The sequence below is a fragment of the Grammomys surdaster genome, unplaced genomic scaffold (genome assembly GCF_004785775.1).
Source record: "Grammomys surdaster isolate TR1022 unplaced genomic scaffold, NIH_TR_1.0 810, whole genome shotgun sequence".
Taxonomy (NCBI): domain Eukaryota; kingdom Metazoa; phylum Chordata; class Mammalia; order Rodentia; family Muridae; genus Grammomys; species Grammomys surdaster.
The window spans coordinates 129,192-148,362 of NW_021605229.1; the positions used below are offsets into that span (position 1 = coordinate 129,192).

Sequence of the window (19,171 nt, forward strand, 5' to 3'; positions counted from 1 at the left end):
CTTAGGAGAGACCAGCATCAAAGGCAGACAGTGAGGATCCTGGTGTAATCTTAGGCAACATGGCAAGGTCTCCCAGGGACCATGCATAAATACAAGAGACAGAGCTCTAGAACTGACAGCTTAGCTCTTCAATTTTCAGAAATTAAGTATATCTGAGAAAGGAGTACCAAAAATCCACCTAGAAAGAGCCACCAAGCCATGATTCAGAGATAAAGACAGTTACCCTGAAAGTAGAAAGGTATGTATCAGGTAGTGGTTATTTTTTTACTTTTATAACAAGAACAGAGAAAACAAAGGAGTCTGGTAGATGTCACAAACCTAAACATACGGTGAACAGCCAGCCACCTCAGACCATGTCTTCAAGAAATTATGCTGAGAACCGGAGTAGCAGAATGGGGTCAGCAACAGGAGGAATACAATACACTAAATCAAGAGAGCCTGTCTTTTTGACACTGATGAGAATGTTACAGACTTGGTTGCATTATGGTCTCAAAACAAACAAACAAACAAAAACAAAATAAGAACACAGCCCAAGGAGACCTCTTCCCTTTAAATCTGGTTCTGACTTGTTTCCATCAATAAAAGGCAGAGAAAATGGTGCTAATTGAGCCCTGAGCCTAACCCATGAAAACATCTGTGAATTCAAGGTCCTACAGAGCACCACTCAACTACAGAGAGGCAGAGTGGGAAGTACCACAGTGCGTTCTCTGATTCACCGGCTAGTTCACTACACTCACATGAGAGACCAGTAACAAGACCAGTAAACCAACTGCCCTAGTAAACTCAAGCCAATTTGTCAGTAAACGAAGGGACTGCTGTTTTAGCTCAACAAGTTTTATAGTGACTAAACTCCAGGAAGAGATCACCACAATGAAGAGAGAGATGACTTGGCTATGTAAGAGTAAAGAATGACTGGCGGAGTGAGTCCCAGTGGAGGTCTAGGACTTGTATCAAGGGAATAAAGGAGCAAAGTCCATTACCCTCAGCATGATCTGGCCACAGAGATCAGTTACATACAGAGCACAGGCAACACACACACTCCAATTGGAAGAGAAAGTACTAGGTTCTAACAACAGGACAAAAGGAACAGTACCTTTCATTTATACATCACTGTGTGAACAGACACAACAGAGTGGGATGCAGCAGAGAGAGGCCACTGTGAAGTTGTCTTTATAAAAGAGCCTCTGTTCTTGGGTGTCCTAGAACATCCAGCCCACAGGATGATCAGGTCACGGGTCTGTAAATACCTACCCTGCTTGCCGGCAATGCTGTCCCACTGTGGATATCTCCTCCCAAATCAAAGGTTGTCTCTTGAACGGCTCTATTGAGATGAAAAAGAAACATAAAAATTAAATTTCAACTGACAAGGTAGTATTCTTAACACAGTAAGAACAGATGAGTAATGCAATATTCAAATATCATTAATAAATTCATTTACTTTGGTACATAGACTTTTAAAAAGTAACAGTAAGTATGTGAACTTTTCTTATTACGAGGTACATCAAAAAACTCTCATGGTCCTACTTTTAAAACTACATGTGAACAACAAAATCAAAACACTGAGACTAGAGAGATGGCTCCAAGGTTAAGAGCACCTGCTGAGTCTGGTTCCCAGCACCCATGTGGTTGATCACAACCATCTGTAACTCTAGATTCAAAAGGTCTAATACTTCTGGCTTCTGTGGGCATCAAGCACAGGAATGCTGTACATGTACGTAGGCAAAACACTTATACACATAAAATAATAAAATTTAAATAATACAAACAAAAATCACATTTTCAATAGGAACAAGGATGAGGCAAGCAAACGACATTCTTTGGCACTAAAAGAGTAAATACAATACCCTGGTCCCAATCTAAGAGGAGAAGAAGCCCATGATGTCTGTAAGCCATCAGGAGCAAGGATATGGCTGTTTCTGAATTGTTCTAACATTTAAGAACGACATGGCTTAACTTCAAAGCTTCATCTAGAAGCTGAAACAAGGAAGTAACTTTGGGGTTCTGAGGGCTGTGTGATAATACACTGATTTGTGAATTATTTACCTATCTATTGATTATCCATCATGCACCTGTATGTTATTATTGTATTCTGAATCCTAAGAAAGGTATGATTCTTATAGCCAAAGGTTGTAACATGATGGCATCTCAGCCAGTATAAAGTCACTCTGGATTTGAGCTGGATTCCTCCCTACATGTGGTACACACACGCAAGTACATACATTACAAAAAAAATAAAAATAAATAAATAAGCAAACAAACAACTCGAGGTGAGAAGCTGGTCAAAGTGTCCTATCTGTGAAGGTGACCAGTGGTCCATGAAGTGAGTGGACCTCTGTGAATCTGAGGTCAGCCTGGACTACACAGTTGAGTTTCGGTTCAGGGCCATACAGAATCCACCAACATAGGTATATAGGTTGGTTTGGTTTATTTTTATACTCTTTGGGAGAAATTTACACTTCTGTGGACTTAGAAGTTTGTTTTAAATATCATGAGGAGCTATAGCACCTATCTTTCCAAAAGATACTTTACTAACCTATAAAATAGCTAAAAAGTGTATGTTTTCAAAATTATCACTAATGGAAAAGTCACTCTTCTCCAGAAGAAAGCTCATTAGTAGCCCAAACTGCAAGACCTCAGGAAAACACTAGGTGGAGCTAAAATGCTCTAAATTACTAAACAGACTCCCCCTTGCATTATTACCATGGTTCTCAGGGAGAAAAATATGAAGGACTGAAACTATATCAAGGAAAAGATTTTTAAATACTATTAGTTATACAGGGTGATAGTCCACCAAAAAAAAAAAAAAAGCAGATTAACTTTACAAGTAACTTTAAAACCAATTTCAAGATAAAGTCAGAAAAATCAAAAAAAAAAAAAATCAATCCAAATTTGTGACAAACTCCCATTTCATAAAAATGCACTTTGATCTTTTTAAAAAAATTATTTTAAATGGGTGAGTACTTAGCCTGCATGTATATATGTGCAACTTGTGTGTATGTACAATGCCCACATCAGGACCCTTAGAACTGGCCTAACAGACAGTTATGAACTTCCTGATTCAGGTGCTGGGAACCAATCTAGGATCCTCTGTAAGATCAGCAACTGTTTTTAAGCACTAAACCTTATCTCCAGATCCTGCTTCACTTTGATTTTTTAAAACTGAAAATTTAAGGATGGGGAAAATGGCAGCCTGACAACCTGAGTTTGAGCCACAGGACCCACAAGTAGGAGAACCTACTCCTGTGAGATGTCCTCTCAACTCCAGAAAAAGAACAGACACACACGTACATACAGAAATTTAGAAAATAATGTAATAAACTGTAAATAAAGATATTTTCATCTAATTGAAATTACTTTATAGCCAAAACATTCTAAAATCCTTAAGCTGATCTATCACATTCACCCAGGTTTATGTCTTGGGCCCTTGACCATCAGGCCTCCATCCACAGATCTCTTGGAAAGAACGTGGTCCTGGATGGGGTCCACAAACTTAAACACATGCGAGGTGCCAAACTGCAGTCTCATGCCACTCTGCAGCATTGTGGTCTCTGAGATGCGCTGACCATCCACGTAGGTCTCTGCATCCATACTTCTGGGGGTCACAGTGACCACTCCATCCATGTTGGTGAGATCACAGTGATGGGGCTGAATTCCAGGGCCAAAGAGCTGAGACGAGAAGAAGAAGAGTTCCATCATGAAGCACACAGTGTGCAGAGTTCTGTTGTGATGAATGAATGCAGTCTAAGAAGCCCTCAATTCTCTGTTTTCTTAAGTGGGTTCCTCTCTAATAGTGTAAAACCATGTCAGGAAAGCTGGATGCTGTTAACATCTAAAACCTGTTGTCAGGCAGATTGTAACTCAGTTTTACTAATCATATGACGGCCTAATCAGTAGTTATGGTCCTTGGCAATTTGTATGAGGTCCTGACTTCCAACCCCAGAACACACACATGAACCATGAACACACACACACACTCTGCTAGCAACAGTCCCATTTTATTAACACCATCCTGAAACAGACCTATAAACTGTTATCAGCACCTTCACTTTCTAATCAGAAGTAAACACTCAGAGAAGAATGTTACAACCAGTCCATGTTTCCATGTGTGCATTTTGGATACAGACAAGCCATGTTCTCTCCACACTAAACCAGAGAAAAGTGAGCCAGAGAGGGTAAGTGGCATATTCAAATCCAAGGTCTGTCTGTCACCTTCATTCATTGCCTTGCAGCTGGTTCCTTGATAAGTGCTTACTAATTACTGATAGGAAGAACTACCGTAAAGGCTTGGACAGCAGACATGATCAAGTACCTGGATAGAATTGTCATCGAACTTCTCTGTCCCAACTTCAGTCACACTTAACTGAAGGCGGTATAACTTTGGCTTGTCTCTGGAGTCAGAGCCATCTGTGTGAGAAAAGAGAAGGCACAGAGTTCTGTTTGTCATGTCTGATGTTCTTATGCTTAAAACAAACAAGTTTTCTTATTAAGGATAGCACACTTTTACTTCTCAGGATTTCTTTCCAAGGAGTTGATTTTCCAATAAAACTTAACCAGATACAGAAGCCAAGCAGCCTCTGCTCGAATGGAATGTATTCTGTCACTGATTCCAACACTCTCTAATTACGAGTTTTCCTGCCTGTTCCCTCAATACTCCCTTACTGACTCTGAGGATGGAACTGTACCGAGAACACAGAGGAAGACCACATAAGCCATTACTTCAATGCAGTGCCTTTGTAGGGCAGACATACCATGCACCCTTACACTTCACAGCACAGCAGAGCTGGGGGGGGGAGGGGGAAATGGGGTTTTTAACTGAGCAACCCTGCAGCTCACCCAGATCTCCTGAACCACAGTCCTAAGAGTAAGTCTCATGTGATTCCAATGTCTACCACTGATAATAAATACTAATGAAATGTTTAACTCCCTTGAGAAGAACTAGAGTCAAAGACAGAAAATAATTTTTTGCTTTTTATTTTTAATTAGTTTTTTTTAGAATTTCATACATGTTTTGATGATGTTCACACCATACCCCAACTCCCCCAGATCTACCCAGCTTTTGTACCCATCCAACTTTGTGTTCTTTAAAGAAAATGTGTATTGAAATTGCCATAAACGCTCTGTGATAGGGAAGGGGCTGGAGGAGAGGAGGTAGAAGACCTCTGTTTTCAGAGTTAACATATGACCTCACAGAACATGTGTCCCTCACAGCAGTTAGTATGCACCAGGCTTCTACCACAGCCCAACATTCAGTGTTACGTTGCAAAGGTTTCCTTTAGAAAGTAAGTCTCCCCAGTCTGTTTCATGATTGCCCAAGTAACTTTCAGTCACTTATGCAGATCTTAAGTCATTGGAATCAAATGTTAGTTAGCTATGAACGGTTCAGAGGTTTAGAGGGCTCTGGTGTGTACACAAAGGCTGCTAAGTCTCGCAGCTGCGATGTAGTCTGAAATCTTAAAAACGAAGGATGTCATGAATATCTAGTTATCTAGATCTAACTTTAGAGTACACAAAATAGCATTCCACTGATAAAACGTTCTATTTCTGAATTATCAAGATCTGTAGCAACTGGGTGAAGGTAAGAGGAGACCAGGGTATGTCAGAGACATATGCCTTGTATGGACCTCCCAAAATGGACTGTCTGTGTTGTTTCTTTTAAGGTTGGAATATTTTCGTCTCTAACTGTTCTCATAAACTCTGGATTTCAATGAGACATCAAAATCACAGAAGCTAAATATTGTGGTGCACAATTAATTTCAGCACTTTGGAGGCTGAGTTTGAAGGAAAAGAAATTTAAAGCCAACAACACATTAAGACTCTGCCTCAAAAACAAAACCAAGGCTTGTGGCCTTTTCCTGGACATAGATTCCTCCCATCCTGGGAGGTTTACTGTTGTGTTTCCTCGACTGTCACAGGCAGGTCACAAACTGTGCCTTTCCTACATTCAGAGCACAGGAACTCTATACTATAAAGATTCTCACTGAATAGGCCCCCATAAGCTGCAAGCTCCTTGGTAGCTAGGCCACACTGGCCTTCTTTAATAATTAATGTTCTAGAGCAGTTATATTAACAGAGAAAGCATAATGCAATACAGTCACACAAACTACACAAATAAGTTACAAAGGATCAAAATAAGTAACCATGTGAGTTAAGTCATGTGAGTTAGAACATGGAAGACATGTCTATTAGGAGCAGTATCTACATTACTGTTCTTCTGCAGCTAACGAAGGGACACCACACATTGTGACACCAACAGACAGGACTTCATTCCCAGTCTCTCCTTTCTTCCTACTTCACCTCAGCAGAAAGCCAGAGACAACCTTGTATAGAGTACAGAGAAGCTAATGACTCCAGGACCAGTGGGTGACAGGGCACCTAGTCCAAGCACAGGGGGTGCTGGCAAGTAAGAAGGCCTGGAAGAGCTTGGTGCCTCTGACCTCTCTCCCCATGGCCGCCCACCTCCAGCTCTGGACTGGAAGGAAGCTCATGGTCACAAGCAGGAGTGTTATGGACGTCCCTTCAACCTCCATTCCAACTGTCCCCTACCTCCAGGGAGCACTCTATAGCCAACTGTCCACAGCACCTGAGTGCCTCTCCAGTGGAAATGAGGATATCTGAAGCACTATAGGCCAGCCATAATCAGACTCATGGCAGACACAAAGCCCTAGCTAAGTTTCAAAATGCAATTTTTCCTCAGATTGTGACATATTCACATATATTTAATATACTACATATGTGGGGTGGAATCTATGTTTAATATAAACCCTATGACCATCTAATGTATAGCTAATCACACAGCCTCACAGGAAACTTGACCCAACATATTTCAGGTGCCTGGGTGATAACTACATCCATTACACAAGCCACTTTCCCTTCTGGCTTCACATCAGCACTTAAAACATTTCAAATTTTGGGATGAGGAATGCTTAGCTTGTTCTGGAAGTATGAAAGGGACACAGGCCATAATACAGCCCAAGAGCACTTAATGGCCCTTTGTTTGCATGCTACAAGTCTTCATTCAATCCTCTGCATTCACTTCCCAGAGGGAACTTGGAAAAGACAAGCAATTAAAAGGGGCCTTCCAATAAATTATCTGGGTTCTGGACATGGACACTAAATAGACATGAATAGAAAGCCAGCATGTTATACTTCTTACACATACAGTATCTGCTTAGTCAACATTGTTCACCTAGGAGGTCCTGTTAGTGCCCCAATTACAAAAGTAGTATTAAGCATAGCATTACCTTCGTAAGTGTGATAGCTGTAGTAGGCAAAGTGATTCCTTCTCCCTGGGATTAAGAGACATGCCAGGACCCAGGTGAAGGCAGCATCAGCAGGACAGAGACCATGCAAAACAGGTGGGAGAGGGAAGGAGGAGAAGAGATGCAAAGGGTGAGCTTCAGTGAGATGCTTCAAAGGAAGAACTGGCACATTGTACCCACCAGCATTCAGAGCCGTGGGGAAAAGACTACAGTAGACCCAGTCAGTGTTTTAGAAACCAGTGCAGACTGTTAAGGAAAACAGCAGGTTAACAGGTGAGGCACCACGCAGCGGGACAGCTTGTGTTAACAATGAGTTAACCTGATAGGTTACCACCCTACTAGCTAGTTCCCTCCATTTAAAGAGCACATTCAAATCCAACACACAAGAAAATCAGCACCCTGGCTTCCACTCTTCTGTAATCCTGTAAACACTCAGAAAACTCCTGCCAGTACCTCGCAGTCTTCCACAGAGGCCACACACTTGACTGACAATGTGTCTAATGCAAATATAGTCCTTATCCACTCACAACCTATCAATATACATGAACATTTCTCATAATGGAAAGTATTTACTCTGCTATCATGACACAGCTCCGAGGCAACAAAGACCTTATTTTAGCACTCAGGCCTGCCAGCAAAACCAACACCTTTAGAACAAAAGCAGTGTTTCCTCATCTTGGAAATGAAGGCAGTCCTTACAAGCTTGGAAGGAAGTGAGGATCTGGAGAGGCGCTGAAATTGAACTGAGTTCATTACCTGGCATCAGGGACAGTCTTAGTCATCTTCACATCCATTGATCTGTCTACATAGGGAGCTCAATAAATGTCGCCCAAAGGTTAGAGAGTGCTAAGGAAGGCACTAGTGAATATGCAATTGTGTTGTTGCCAGTATTTGATGAAAAGTAGTACAGAACTGCTCTTTAGGGCTGGAGAGATGGCTCAGTGGTTAAGAGCACTGACTGCTCTTCCAAAGGTCCTGAGTTCAATTCCCAGCAACCACATGGTGACTCACAACCATCTGTAACAAGATTTAATTCTGTCTTCCGGTGTCTGAAGACAGCAACAGTGTACTCACATACATAAAATATTTTTTAAAAAGAGTGTTATTTAAAAAAAAAAAACAGAACTTATCTTTATCCAGGGCCTATCATCCTTTAGAAACAAAACAATATTAAATGCATGTGGTTATCTGAGAGACAAGTAAAAACCATGGAAGCAGTCATTAGATAGGAGGTTTGGGTCAGTCTATGCTGTTACCACTCTATGTCTGAAGCCCAGAACGCTGTGTGATGTAGCCTCTCTGCTGTCTACCAAAGTCTATTTTCTACTGCACATTTAAAGATCACTGTCAACTGCTAACAACTGAGACTCCTCAACTACCACACGTAACTTCTACAACCACTGCAACATTTCAGTGGACAGACTCATCAGTTAAAACTCAATGGCATTTTCACCGTTTCTCCTCCTTCCTTCAGGTAAACAAGCACCATGTCCTTACATCACAGACAGGAACACAGGATGTCTCTGACTAACAGTAAACTCAAGTCCTCAAATATAATATATATGAAACTACTACCCTAGGAACCACACCACCTTGGCCATAAACTAGAGTGGCTCTCAAACATGACTGTTCTGCTCTGCATCAGTGTAACTCGGCTGTCTCCTAAGACTGTTCAATCACAAAGGACATAGCTAATCTCTAGTTAATTATAATAGCCAGCAGGGAGAAACTGAAGCAACCTTAGAAATAAAAATGAGCACCACATCTGAAGGAGAGAAGAAAACCTGCCCAAGGAACTATATTATTTATGTAATATATTCTTCTTAATGCTATTTATCTGTAATTACTGACTTTTCATTTCCTAACTAGAAGAAAAGTAGATGAAGTATCTTCATAATATTTAAAAATACAGGCTACATAATGCCATTTTAACTAAACTGGAAATGATGTAATTTCGGCTGACTAATAAACATGTCACATAGAGCACATTCATGCTAATACATGGGGATGTGTGTATCTGTAACATACTTACACAATGTCAGTGTATTTGTCTACCTAGTGACTGACTTATGACGACAGCTTCAGCTTGCAAGAATTCTGTGGTATAATTAGAAGAATAATATGGAAATAAACTTATGCTATTTTAAAACAGCCTAGTAGTTACTGTGATAGGTTTCAAAGACATAGTTAAATCTAATAAACACTGTACATATGTCATAACAATTAATATAACCCCTCCCTTTCTCTCTCACATACATATACAGAGGTTGACTCCAGGAAGAGTACATTTCAATTTGTTCCTAGTACATTAACTAAAGTTACTTTGGAAAAGTTTTCTTAAAAGGAACCGATTATTTAAAAACTTTAAATACTACTTATTACTTTAAAGCTTGTGGTATATTTATTTTTGTCCACATGAACTTAATTTTTGTTCATAAATTAATGAATTCTATGGCCTTAAGTGTATTTTTTTAGCTTTTTGAAAAATAAATGCCATTTTATGAATGTTTGATTTCTTACGTAAACGGACACAAATACATTAGAAAGTAGAAACATTTGTAGTAAAAACATGTTTCCTACTCTACTCAGCTTTCTCACCTGGGCTTAGCTCTACTAAGTAGGGCAGCTTCTCAGGAGGAAGAGCAGAGCCGTAGCCAGAGCTGTCAGCTCTATCTTTCCCCTTCAATGGCTTCCCTTCAACATGTTTCTTCATTTTCTTTGGGATGTAGTCCGGTGGTCTCCTCTTCAACTGGAAGACTAAAATCCCTGGAACAGTGACAATGGCAATTATCAGCCAAGCAAGCCAGGGGGATGATCACTGACTGACAACCACTGGCCCAAACAAAACCAAGAAGACATATTTTAATAACATCTGCAAAGGAGTAACAGGGCAAAGCTCACACAACTGATATCTTACTCAGTGAAGGATGAACTAGTCTAGTCTGTGTGCTCTGAAAAACTCCAAATAAGCAAGATAGCAAGGACAACATATACTAGTAAATGGCACATTACTTTATAAATAAACTTGCACTTGTAGCAGCCTTATCAGTAAACAATCACACACAAATACACACATACAAACAGCTCAGCTGACCTGATTTCTATTTAATTCAAATGAATTAACTCAAAATTCAAAACAATTTTCAAAATAAACTGCTTTAACTGTTTAGAATACTGTAGAATGTATAATAAAGCTAGAACTGCACCTATTCTTGGGGTTTTTGTTTTAGGGGGGTTGTATTTTAAACTATCCATCTACATGCAATATTCATATGCTAAGGAAGGACTGTTGTGTCTTCATTAACGTAAAGGCACTCACCTAGAAAGTCGACTATATCAATCTTAATGAAGTAGAGGAAAGTATCTGCACAGTGACAAATGTGCATACATTACAAGTTGAGCATCCCTAAATCCAACACCTGAATTTGGAATTGCTGTTTTCCAAAACCAAACCTCATGACAGGGTACACGTACAACATCAACACATTAAGAATCATGTGCCGAATTATATGCAGGCTGTGTGTAAGGTGTGTGTTAACATAAGAACGGGTCATGCTTAGACTTGGATCCACCTCCAGAGTATCTCAAATACTTCTGCGTTCTCAGTTCTGAATTCAGATTGCTCAGCCTGTATCTGAAGTAACTATGTTACTAGACAGTGCTCAGGGGTACAGGTTACTGTCCAGGTCCTAACAAACTTGCTCAAACACCACGTAGCCCTTGTGCTCAGTATGGACACAGTTTTGCAGGTCATCTTTAACTACAACCAGTAGTCTGGCATCTCAGCTGCCATGTCATCTGCAAAAGATACTTCAATGAGCTGAGACTGCACCTGCAGGCCAAGGTACCACCGGGGAGTTATTCAGCAAGTCTATGAAAAGACTGGAAACTAGAGCCAAAATCCATCACCAACCCATATTCACACACACATTTTCCATATCACCGGATGAAGAAGAGGTAGGAGAATCTGGCTGGTGGACTAACAAAGTGTACTCTCTATACCTTTATCACTTGGCCACTCCCTGAAGATCTGTAAAGGACATTCATCGTCATCAAGAATTATTTCCTTAGCACCTCTCTCATCAGAATGCTGGGCTCCAGGAGGAAGCATAACCTAAGGAGAACATAATTTACAGTGAATATACCTCAAAAGCAGATCAGCAAGTGCTCGGGGAAGTCCTGCCACCTGTGCTCTCAGTCTACAGACCAGACTGGCCTCCTGAATACTGGTGTACTCCTGTACATACCTACCGTCAAAGTGCTGTTCTGAACAAGCATACATAGATAGATAGATAGATAGATAGATAGATAGATAGATAGATCCCATCAAGCACTATAAACAATTTCTACTGGTCACTGAAAAAAAAAAGACTAATAAAGGATAGCCAATTTGGCAACTATTCACCTAGGTCTTAAGAAAAATTGTGCTAAGTATTTGCATTTATTACAAACTTTCACATGAAAAACCACATAGTTAGCCTTCAAGTAATTCCTTAAAGAAAGATAACTCCTCTACTACAGTCCTCCGCAGTCCCTATCCCATCTTTCACATTCAAGCAAATATTTATGAAGTAAATTCGTATAATCCAAAATCTTAAACTACAACTCAAAACAGTTTTTACTGTAGACAACCATATGGTGTCATTTTAAATATACTGTTTAGGTATATTACATAACTGTTTTCAGGCAAATGTTTGATAATCTCGTGCTCACTGTACTCGTAACAATGCTGTTTCTGTTTCTTATGCATGTCTACTGAGGCCAACTTCTTATTCACTCAAGACTCCAATGGGCGAGGAATGTGGCTGATGCCTCTACAGACACTTGGGGTTTACACCCTCTGATTCAGTGCAAACAAACATGAGAAGCCAAGCCACAGTGTCAACATCTTAATTAAAAGGTCTGACTGCAACAGACTTTAACATGCAAACCTTCCATCATGCTTAAACACAAAACAGATTAAACAATTCTGTAGAAACCTATTGTTCCTTTGTACAAGGCTTCAAATTAGCCTAAAAAGAAAATGAATAACAACATCTCCATGCTAAACTTATTGGTTTTCATTAGCACACTTTATTTTATATCCTACGTCTTCCAGACCTGACCTTCACTTATCTACTCAGCCTCTCTTTGTAAAAGCCATTCACTTTAGGCCACAGGCACATGGGTGCACTAAGAGCCCACAGTCCAGGCCACCCGCAACGTACATCACAGAGCACTCTCTAGTTTGAAGACAACTGTCTCTCTTCTTCTTGACCTTTTGGTCTTTTTTATTATAATCTCTTTTAGGGGCAGCTCTTAACTTTGTATTCTGGCAGAAGAGTTAACAAAAAGGAAAAACTTAAATGCTCAACAAAGAATTATGTGAATAAATAAAGTGAAAGAAGGCTATGAATCAGCTATAGTTTACTATGGCAAGCTGGGAATATAATGCAACTCTAATTCAGGTAAAATCATTAACTAGGCTGCCTCAGCTTGCTCAAGAAAGCTGCTCAGACTGAGCAAAAGGCCGAAGTACCACAGTTCCTCCAGAGGCATCACACAAGCTCAAAAGGACCATCAGTGAAGCCCAATGTCTACCTCTGTAATTGGAGGTCCCTGAGAAATGGTTACTTCACTTTCTAATTTTGATAGTAAAAACAAATCACTTAGTTTAAAAAGATGAAGATGCTACAATGTTCATTATCAGAAACCAAACCATGTAGTTCCATGGAATATTAATATCTGACTTATATTAAAAACCTCTCCTTGTCATACAATTTAGCAATGCCACGTTTCAGGAAAGATATACATTTAAAGTGTAGGCAAGAAAGATACAGAGATCAACAAAGTACAACAGACTATACAAACTGACTCACACAAATGAAGGTGACTGAACAGAGCACTCAGAGGGAGAGACAACAAAGCCTTTCAAAACACTGCTGGGTCAACTAGGTATCTCAATAATGAAAAAGATAGCAACATTAACTTAAAATGAACATCCTGATTTATATAGAAGCTAAAATAAAAATAAAATTAACAAGAATGGGCCAGCAAAATGGCTCCGTGGGTAAAGGTACCCGAGAGTTAAAGCAGTGTCTTGGGAACAGCACAGAACCACAGCATTCATAAACTCAGCAGGAGCTGCTGTTGCCTGCACAAGACCAGATAAGATCAGCCAGTCAACATCCCATCATAGAGCAGAGAATGGCTCCCAAGCCCACCCCGAAGCTAAAGGAGCTACACAAAGCTTCTTCTGCAGGAGCGAGAGTGGTCCTTGGTAGACTGACCATGCTTAGTTGATGGCTCCACACCCATGAATAAATATATTTTAAGCTGAACTGAACTGAACTGAACTCAGTGAGTTATTAAAAAAGAAAAATAAAAGAATGAACATAAAGCTGAACAAGGACAGGGGGAAAGCTGGAGGAGGAGTTAGAAGAGTAGGGACAGGGAAGTGAATACGATCAAAGTACATTGTATGCACTATGAAATGACCAAAGAATAAAAATATTAACAACAACAAACACTTAAACCAACAGGCATGACAGCACATGTCTATAAACTCAGTGCTAGAGGAGAGGAAACAAGGTCCTGAAACCCAGAGGGCAGCCAAGTCAGTGAGCTTCAGGTTCAGTTTAGAGACAGCCTGCTCAAAAAATAAAAGTGGAGAGCGATAGACAAAGGCACCATGTTACCCACACCCACAAATAGATGAAATGGTTTTTAATTACTTGCTGTAATAAACCACCAGCTATCTTTCTTTTAAAATCTATTACGATTCATTTCTCTCTGCTTCCTGACATGGATAAAATGTGACCAGCTGCCTCACAGTTCAGCTGCCATGGATTCCTACCACAATAGACCAAACCCTCAAATCACTGAGCCAAAACAAACCCTTCCTTCCAAAGCAAAGAACAAACTACTGTTAGTTATAACTGGACACGTGCTAAAGTAAATAAGTATACAATTATAACTGACACAGAGGCTAAGAATTTCTAATTGGTTTATGGCTAAATAGAAAATCTAATGTTTTACTTACTGCTAGAAATCAATTTCAGGATACAAACAATCACTCTACTCCTAGTGTCACATGCAGAGAATACCTCTGAGAAGCTGCAGGTGATCATGAAAGAGGACTTCAGTATAAAGACAATTCTGTTACCTATGCTGGCTGATCGTGAATGTCAACTAGGAGCACTGAGTGTGTCTTTAACTGTGTTCAGTGTTGGCTGGCCTCGTAACTGAGGTGGGGAGACCAGCTCTGGATGCAGCACCAACATGCTGGGGGCTTAAACAAGACAAAAGGAAGGAAGCAGGAGGCAGCAGCATGTGCAAGCCCTACACTTCCATCGCTGCCGCCCCTGCCTGGACATCACGCCCAAGCTTCTTCAAGTCTTTCAACAGAGGATCACAGCAGTGGCTCTGGGGAGCCGTCAGACCTTCAGCTTCACACCAGGACTACACAACCGGACCCTCTGTGTATGCAATCCCCACATCTTAGACTGAACAGCCACCAGGTTCTCTCAATCTCCAATGTACAGCACTGCTGAGACTATGTATAACCTTGGTTATACTCCTCTTGGTTCATATAATATATGCACAAAATAAAAACTGGAAGAATGTCTATCAAAACTATAATGGTGAGGTTAACTTTGGTAGAATAACTTTGGGCTACATTTTGTTCAATTTATCTTTTAAGAACACAAATTCGTTTTTATTACATTTGTTTACTATTCCTCTATGTTATGTAAGAAAAGGGAGGGTCATGAATATGAGTGAACACAAACCAAAATTTACAAAAAAAAAAAATTCCTTCCCTTTAAATGCCAAGTCTTATCATGAACAATCCTGGGGAGAAGTCAATTTGTAGCTACATACCCGGGCAATGCAGTAGTCCTTGGGATTCTCTTTTTCCAGACCATATTTCTCCAAAGACTCTGCTACAGCAAAGTCTGCAGGATCTGTAGTAGACAGCAGGATTGTCTTGTATGGAATATTTGGTTTTAAACTGTCTGCATATATCCTCAGTGTTCCACCTGAAGAAAGAATTTTACATCTTTGAGTACATCTTCATTTTAGGTCAATGACAGAGGCTGCTAACACTGACGATCACTAGGAAAGCACCAACTACAGTGGTACACATACATCTAGTATGGACCTGGGGCTGGCTTCTATAGCAGGGAGATAGGCGACTCCACACTCTTCTGTCCTGCACTTCTCTTCCCCTGTTCCCAACTTCCTCAACCCTGTAACCACAAGACCTGCTTCCTCCAGTTCTACTTTTGAAGCTTTCATCTGAAGCAAACAGAGCCCAAATACATCAAGGATCAGTTTCACTAAACAAGCCAGTGTTTTAAAAATGAGCTAGGAAACAGAAGAACCTCAGGTACTTAAGACTTCCACGAGGCATTTGCCACCACTGTGGGGCTATTCTAATCCTAGACACTACAAATTAATTGCTTTATGTAGGTATACAGTCATTTAAAGGACCTGGAGGTAGGAAGGACAATTTAGATTTGTTCCCTTCTCAGTGGAAATATACATATGTCCACACTATTATCAACTTGACTCTCTTAATCTATTTTCTCTTACAACTCATGGTTAAGAAGCCCTGAAACAAAGCAGGAATACTGGCTCAAGTCTTTATCCCAGCATTCCAGCAGAGGCAGGTAGATCTCTCTGAGTTCAAAGCTACAAAGTGAGTTCCAGGATAGCCAGAACTATATAGTGAAACCCTGTCAAAGAAAGGAAAGAGAAGAAAGAAAGAAGGGAGGGAGGAAGAGAAGGGAAGAAGAGAGAGAAAAGAAAGAGGAAGAACACAGAGGAGAAAGAGAAAAAGAAGGAGGAGGAGGAGGAGGAGGAGGAGGAGGAGGAGGAGGAGGAGGAGGAGTTCTAGAAGAAGCCAGCCAATGCATGTGCAGACTGCAGAAAAGAAACAGGACAGTGTAGACAAGCGGGCAATGCAATGCCTACAGAGGAACTGCTCAACTACTAAATCTGAAGACAATGAAATGACCGAAATATTTGACATCAAAGGTGTACTTGTAAAAATGATTTCCAGAGGAAACAAGCAAGCAGTCGAAGGAAGGAAGGAAATCAATTCAAGCTGTAGAAGAGGAGAATGACGTAAAACAGTGCCATGGGCTGGTGAAATGGCTCAGTAGCAGGGGCACCTGCAAGCAAATCTAATGACCTAGTCCATGACTTCCGACCTTCACACGTTCTCAGGCATGTACGTACCTGCATTCACATGTGCATTCACAAAATCAAATAAGTAAAACTTACAAAGAAGATAAGAGTCAGCAAAACAAGAGAAATTGAGCAAGGAAATTGCCATTTTAAAAATCTACTAACTGAAGCCGGGCAGTGGTGGCGCACGCCTTTAATCCCAGCACTTGGGAGGCAGAGGCAGGTGGATTTCTGAGTTCCAGGCCAGCCTGGTCTACAGAGGGAGTTCCAGGACAGTCAGGGCTATACAGAGAAACCCTGTTTGGGGGAGGGGGGATCTACAAACTGAACTATATCAGGCACTTTTTGGATCAGCTATACTTTGAAAACATCAGAGTGAATATATCTGAGTGTTGTTTTTAAATGCTTTACAAGTCTAGGAGCAAAGCCTGTGTGAGCTGTGATGCTTGATCAGCTTCCAAAACCCAGCTAAGGATATGACAGCTGCATCAGGTTCTAGGATGCTCTGTCCCCGAGCTTGTTCAAAGAATCAACCACAGCACTAGCACACAGCCATAGTGGGCTAGCTATCAGGGTACACTTTTCTCAGGGGTTTATTATAACAGACAAAAATAGGGCAGGAGAGATGCCTCAGTGCTTAAAAGCTCTTGTGGCTGTTTCAAAACACCCAAGTTCATGTCCCAGCTTCACACAGGCCGCTGCACACACATGCATGCATGCACACATGCACTACATATCTTTGTTTTTAAACTGACAAAATATTGAACCTAATAAATGAATTGTTGACTTCCTTAGCAAACTGCTACTTTCCTGATATTATTTAGTTTACTAGAATTTCTTGGATATTATAAATATATAAAAATGGTTTGACTTCAAACATTCCTTTAATAAGCAAGTTCTATTGATTTTCTAATATTTCTCCTCCTTATACTGGGGATTTTTCTTTGCTTATTCTTCTTTTGTTTTGTTTTGCTTTGAGATGTGGTCATAGTTTGTATCCCAGATTAGCCTAGAACTAACTCCAAGGTCAAGGATAGACTTGTGGCAATCCTCCTGCCTCAGGCTTCCAAGTGCTGGAATTATAGGCATGAGTCACTATGCTAGCAAAACTTCTAGAAACAATTTTTTGGACTTACATACACTAGAGGAAGCATGTGCTCAACACTATGTGAGCTTAGCTCAAGTATTTGAATCTTTATATTTTCTTTACAATTTGCAACCTCCTAAAAAAAGTAACTGTCCATAGCAAATATCAGGCTTTGATTTTTGAAATATGGTTGAATTATATAGCTAGGCTGGCCTCAAACTAGCAATCCTCCCACCTCAGCCTCCTGTGTCTGAGAGTAATGAGCACACACCACAATGCTCGTTGACTTCTTTTAGCCGGCTGGATCTGCTGTACTTTCTACCCAGTGACTTTCCCACACGTGGGTGGGGATGACAGCTCCCTACCACACAGGTTATCTCTCGTCCTCCCTTTGCATCTGACATTGCTGCTAGCTCTACAGCCAGTCATCATCTACCCAAGTTCACCTCCAGTAAAAGCCAGTCTATCATCAATCCCAACCTCATGCTACCTCTCGGTATTCTTCAGCTTTCTCTTTATAGTCTTTCAGTGTGGGGCAGGAGGTCAGAGGTCATGCTTTATGTGGGCAGTGTAGTACTTCCATGGCTATGTTGGTTTTTAGCACAGTTCCCTCACAAGCATCCTACACTCTGCTTTCATGGCAATCTCTCCAAATCCGAGGCTAAGGCTTATACAAAAGTAGCTATGTCCCAACCTTAAAGCTCTTTGGCAGCTTATTACAAAACATAAAGAAAATTTCCATCAAGTACTGCCAATAACTATGAGAAATAAATACTGGGGGAACAGGCCATCTGTCTGACATTCAATAAGCTTACTATTTTCTTGAAAATATATCTCAATGCTGCATTCAAGCCCACACTACAAAATACTTTGTCTGCAGGAATGTTTTATCAACCAAGTTAAACGCTGACACTCAGCCACTGTCTCCCTCATGACTCCCACACTCCTGAGCTCTTATCTGACTCTTCCTCAGGCAGAACCAGGGTTTCATTTTCCAAAGCTCACTCCGTGACAATGCTATGGCCTTCCTATAGTCCAGAAGTATCTTCAGGCAAGGCACGTGGTTAGCACACATGCGTATTTCTGAGCACTCCCTCTGTTACCTGTATTCTTCCTTATTTTTTCAAGACAAGGTTTCTCAGTAGGATGCCTCGAATTCAGAGAACTGCCTGTCTCTACCTCCGAAGTGTTTGGATTCAAGGCATGTGTTGCAGTAAATCTCCAACCCAAATATGACCGGTCAAAGAAAACAAGTTTTAGTGTTTCCTCTAATTGAAGACACAGGAAATTATAGATCAGAATAAGAGACAGAAAGATGAAAATGAAGGTTGGAGATAGAAGCTGGAAGAGATGCTAGAACAGGAATTCCGGAAGTTTATAAGTGAGTCTGAGAAACAGGGAGATAAGCTTAATACTTGGCAACATAGCCTAGAGGAAACACTAGAACTAAAGGTTCAGGATTTTATTGATCAAAATAAGCAACAGAAAGAGAAGACAACAGAGGAGGAAGACGAAGGAGAAGGAAGACAACAGAGAAGCAGGAGGTGGAAGGACAAACACAGGGTCTGGAAAACCCACAAGTTATAAGGGTCTCATAGCTGGGGAATAGAGTAGTGAAGTGGTGAATCTGCCCAATCTAGGCGTGCAGCATATA

The 19,171-nt window shown here is 40.6% G+C and overlaps 1 protein-coding gene across 1 annotated transcript in view; it reads right to left on the minus strand.

The window, feature by feature from the left end:
* The window catches only part of Afdn (afadin, adherens junction formation factor), a 129,464-nt gene that overhangs the window by 61,565 nt on the left and 48,728 nt on the right, over positions 1-19,171 (minus strand). Inside the window, exons 6-11 of the mRNA XM_028782632.1 lie at positions 15,120-15,277; positions 11,262-11,373; positions 9,858-10,025; positions 4,310-4,404; positions 3,404-3,666; positions 1,252-1,321 (exon numbers count right to left, since the gene is read on the minus strand). Of these exons, the coding sequence (XP_028638465.1) occupies positions 1,252-1,321; positions 3,404-3,666; positions 4,310-4,404; positions 9,858-10,025; positions 11,262-11,373; positions 15,120-15,277 (866 nt within the window). The remainder of the gene's footprint in view (positions 1-1,251; positions 1,322-3,403; positions 3,667-4,309; positions 4,405-9,857; positions 10,026-11,261; positions 11,374-15,119; positions 15,278-19,171) is intronic.